We start from the raw sequence: 3737 nt of genomic DNA, 5'->3' as shown, positions 1-3737 counted from the left end.
GCTGAACTTGGCAGCACTCAGCTCCCCTCAAGCGCATGTTATATACAAATCTATACATGCCTGACTGTATATTATATATAAATAAACTTTGCTTTAAGGAACTATAAGGTTTTTTTTTTTCTTCCCTCAAAAACAGAAAAGGGTCAGTCCAAAGCAGTAGAAAAGCCGGGGCTCCCCAGCTCTCACCTCTGCGCCAAAGGACATGGATCCACAGCGGCCGAGCACCGGCTGGCGCGCCCCGTGGGTGTTCAGAAGTCTGGGAAAGGTCCGCTGAACTGGATCACGCTCTGGCGCTCCTGGGGGAGCATGTTCTCCTGGGGGGCCCCGTTTAACGTCCTCAGCATGTCCTCCAGGATCTCTCTGAAATTGATGTTCCCATCCTGTTGGACAAAATCTTCCTGCGGCTGCTGCAGAGACTGCAAGGGTCCCGGGGGAGGCAGGGGCAGGTGCTCGTGCAGCGAGGAGCCCAGCGGCATGCTCCCCTCCAGGACGGGCGCCGGGCTCTTGAAGGCAGAAGGGTGGCTGAAGCCGAAGGGTAACCGGTGCTGCTGGTGCGGCTGGAGAGCGGGCTCCGAGGGGAAGCACAACGCGCTGGGCTCCGGGTTCATCACCACGTCGGGAATGCTGTTGCTGGGGGGGCTGTAGGTCAAGTCCAGGATCTCGTCCTGGCGCAGGGAGTGCCTGGGCAGGGGGACCCCAGGCGCCATCTGCGTGAGGTCCAGGGGCTGCGGCAGGATGTGCAGCGGCAGGGGGAACTGCAGGCTCTGCTCCTGCGCCTGGAGGAGTTGGTTGTGCTTTCGCTTCACGTTCTCGTCCATCTGCTTCAGCTCCTCCAGCACCTTCCGGACGCAGCTCTCGGGGATCTTTATCCCTAGGGGAGGAACGTGCATCAGTCCCCAGGGGAGTGCAGGAAGGGACGGGGCACTGCGGGGACAGAGGGACGGCACAATACGGGGACAGAGGGACTGGCAGTGCAGGGACAGAGGGACAGGGCACTGCGGGGACAGAGGGACGGGGCACTGCGGGGACAGAGGGACGGCACAATACGGGGACAGAGGGACTGGCAGTGCAGGGACAGAGGGACAGGGCACTGCGGGGACAGAGGGACGGGGCACTGCGGGGACAGAGGGACGGCACAATACGGGGACAGAGGGACTGGCAGTGCAGGGACAGAGGGACAGGGCACTGCGGGGACAGAGGGACCGGGCACTGCAGGGACAGAGGGACGGGCAGCGGCACAGGGAACACCCTCCCAGCCTGCTTCGCCTCTCGGCCGGGCTGCAGAGCAGGCAGACGCGACTGCAGCCAGAGCAAAAGCAGCTCAGAGCAGGCTCGTGGCAGGCAGCGGCCGCACCGCTTCCCAGGGGCACAGGGGACAGCCCAGGCCTGGCTCACACCTTCCGCCCAATGCACGTCAGGGTGCCCCTGCTCCCCTCCTTCCCATGGGGTCACCTACGCAGTGGGTGCTGCCAGGCCAGAACACGTCCCTTTAGAGAAAGAGAATCTTGGCACTGGGCAGCTGGAGCCCTTCTTGCTTCTCCCAGAATATCCTGCTCCCCTTCCCTGCACTTCACCCACCGACTTGTTTCTTCTTCTCCTTGGTCTTGAGGCGGACGATCTGCAGGTAGCTGGTGTTGGTGATGTCTGCCATGATGCTGGCGATCTTGCTCCAGACCCGCAGCAGCGCCCCGCACAGCATGTAGTAGTGCCGCAGGCGCATGCCCTGGAAGCACTCCTTCCCCTCCTGGATCAGCTTGCAGCTCCTGTTCCTGCAGTTCAAAGGGGACAAACCCACCCGGATCAGCGCGGCAGAGCAGGACCCCCCCCTGCACCCTCCCCGGAGGGGTCCTTCCCCGCTGCCACAGCCAGGGACCCCCTCCCCGACACCAGCTCTGCCCTGGGGAGGGCCGGGGCTGCGGCTGCCTTACCAGACGGCATGGTTGCACTTCTTCAAGGAGAAGTGGTAACTGCTCTCCCAGTGCTCCTTGGCTTCCTCGGGCAGCACCTGCAGGAGAAGCACGCAGCATTAGGGATTATCCGCTGTCCAACACGCAGCTGAGGATGGAAATCCAGGGCTAGGAGTCAGGACACCCGGGTGCTGCCACCAGCTCTGCCCAGTCCACAACTGGGTTACGAGGAGCCGTGAAGCGGTTCCACCAAATGTCCCTCCAGAACCACCCCTGCCCAGAGAACGAAGCTCTTCCCTCTCCCCGGGGGCTGCAGCCCCCCCCTCCCCGCCGGTACTTCTTCTGCAGACTGTCCAGGCTCTCAGGCTGGCTTTGCTTCCCAATATTTGGCTTGTAGAGGATGAAGTTCTTCCCGCGACTCTGCTCCGCCAGCAGACAGGTGTGTTTGCAGCCTCGCGTCTGTTGGGACAGAGCTGATGGTTACAGTCACAGCCCCTCTCCCCAAGCCCGTGTTTCTCTGAACACCCTCCCTCCAGGATGGAGGCACCTCCCAGCCCCCAGAACGCCGTGGCAGACCTCCTCCCAATGGAGTCATCCTCCAAGCTGAGGTGCCACCCTGGCAGAGCCCCGGGACCCACCTTGTAGGAGAGGTAAAACCCATCGAAGGATCCTGTCAGTTTGAGGGACTTCTCATAGGCTTCCTCCCACTTTAAGCCTCTGTCAACACTGATCTGAACAGGGACAAACAGAGGGATTCTGAAACGTCAGGGGGCAGGACAAGCGTATCGGGCAGCGGTAGGAACCCAGAAGCCCACAGCCCCAGACTGGGAAGCACTGGAGAAGACTGGACTGCAGAGACAGCTGTGCTTGCTGCCTACCTTATAAAACACGACCTGCCCATCCTGCGGGTGCCCGGGGGTGAGGAAGACCTCCTTGCTCTCCTCGTAGATCTCATCCACTCCTGGGGCTAAATCTGTAGCAGGAGGAAAGACCAAAACACGCCAGCTCTAAGATCCTCCTCCCTGTACCACCTCCTCTCCCTGCAAGAGTCGCAGGATCCACGCTGTGTGGGGACACCACAGGGATGGCCGTGGCAACAGCACAGGGAGGAACCGGGAACCTCAGGGGTGCCATAAGGAGAGACCTGACCACCCCTCCTTCTGCGTACCTAGGATGCCCATGTCGTATTTGCCCTCCTTCTTGTCCTTCTCAATCAGATAGTCAAAGGTGTCAGAAAAATACTGGAAGAGCATGTTCTGCTTGTCCACCTCCAGACCCAGGATGCGGTTCAGGAACTTGGTGATGGAGCAGTCTGCAAGAGCGTGGCGGGTCAGGGAACACGGCGCAGCTGGGCACGGATCCCACGCTGAGCAGGAAAAGCTTGACACCTACCTTTCTCCACAGCGACAGTGCCGTACTTCATCTGATTGCAGCAGATCCCCACGGAGATGAGACCTTGCTTCATTTCTGGAACAGCAGAAAACAGCTTGTGCTTTTTGGGGTTACACCTCCCCTGGGCAGCCCTGCAGGACTGTGTCCCCTCCATTATTTCACAGCTAAGTCTCTCCCGGACCCTTTTTCCCCCGTGCCTGGCAGGGTGCCATGGATGTGGCATCCCAAACCTGAGACTGACCCCGGCAGCCAGATGCAGCAGAAGCCCCAGAGCTGGTAAAGCTCTTACCATGGAAGAACGCCGCCTCCCCTCGGTCATAGCCCTTGGGCACAGGAACTCTGTTCTCCGTGTGGTTGAGGATGGTGGAGAGGACTCTGTCCAGCGCTTTAGCCCCGTACTGCGAGAGGAGACAAGAGTCACGCACGGCACACACCTAC

At 60.6% G+C, this 3737-nt stretch overlaps 1 protein-coding gene across 1 annotated transcript in view; it reads right to left on the bottom strand.

Moving 5' to 3' along the window:
* Nucleotides 1–248: 248 nt before the first annotated feature.
* Nucleotides 249–3737, bottom strand: part of SBNO2 (strawberry notch homolog 2 (Drosophila)) — a gene marked incomplete at its 5' end in the record, with an annotated part of 11305 nt that continues 7816 nt past the window's right edge. The window contains 9 exons of the mRNA XM_010077774.1: nt 249–871; nt 1579–1769; nt 1929–2006; nt 2236–2366; nt 2546–2638; nt 2786–2880; nt 3076–3219; nt 3300–3374; nt 3589–3697. Of these exons, the coding sequence (XP_010076076.1) occupies nt 249–871; nt 1579–1769; nt 1929–2006; nt 2236–2366; nt 2546–2638; nt 2786–2880; nt 3076–3219; nt 3300–3374; nt 3589–3697 (1539 nt within the window). The remainder of the gene's footprint in view (nt 872–1578; nt 1770–1928; nt 2007–2235; nt 2367–2545; nt 2639–2785; nt 2881–3075; nt 3220–3299; nt 3375–3588; nt 3698–3737) is intronic.

Source organism: Pterocles gutturalis, unplaced genomic scaffold (genome assembly GCF_000699245.1).
Source record: "Pterocles gutturalis isolate BGI_N339 unplaced genomic scaffold, ASM69924v1 scaffold2736, whole genome shotgun sequence".
Classification (NCBI taxonomy): Eukaryota; Metazoa; Chordata; class Aves; order Pterocliformes; family Pteroclidae; genus Pterocles; species Pterocles gutturalis.
This window is presented reverse-complemented; position numbering and strand designations above follow the sequence as displayed.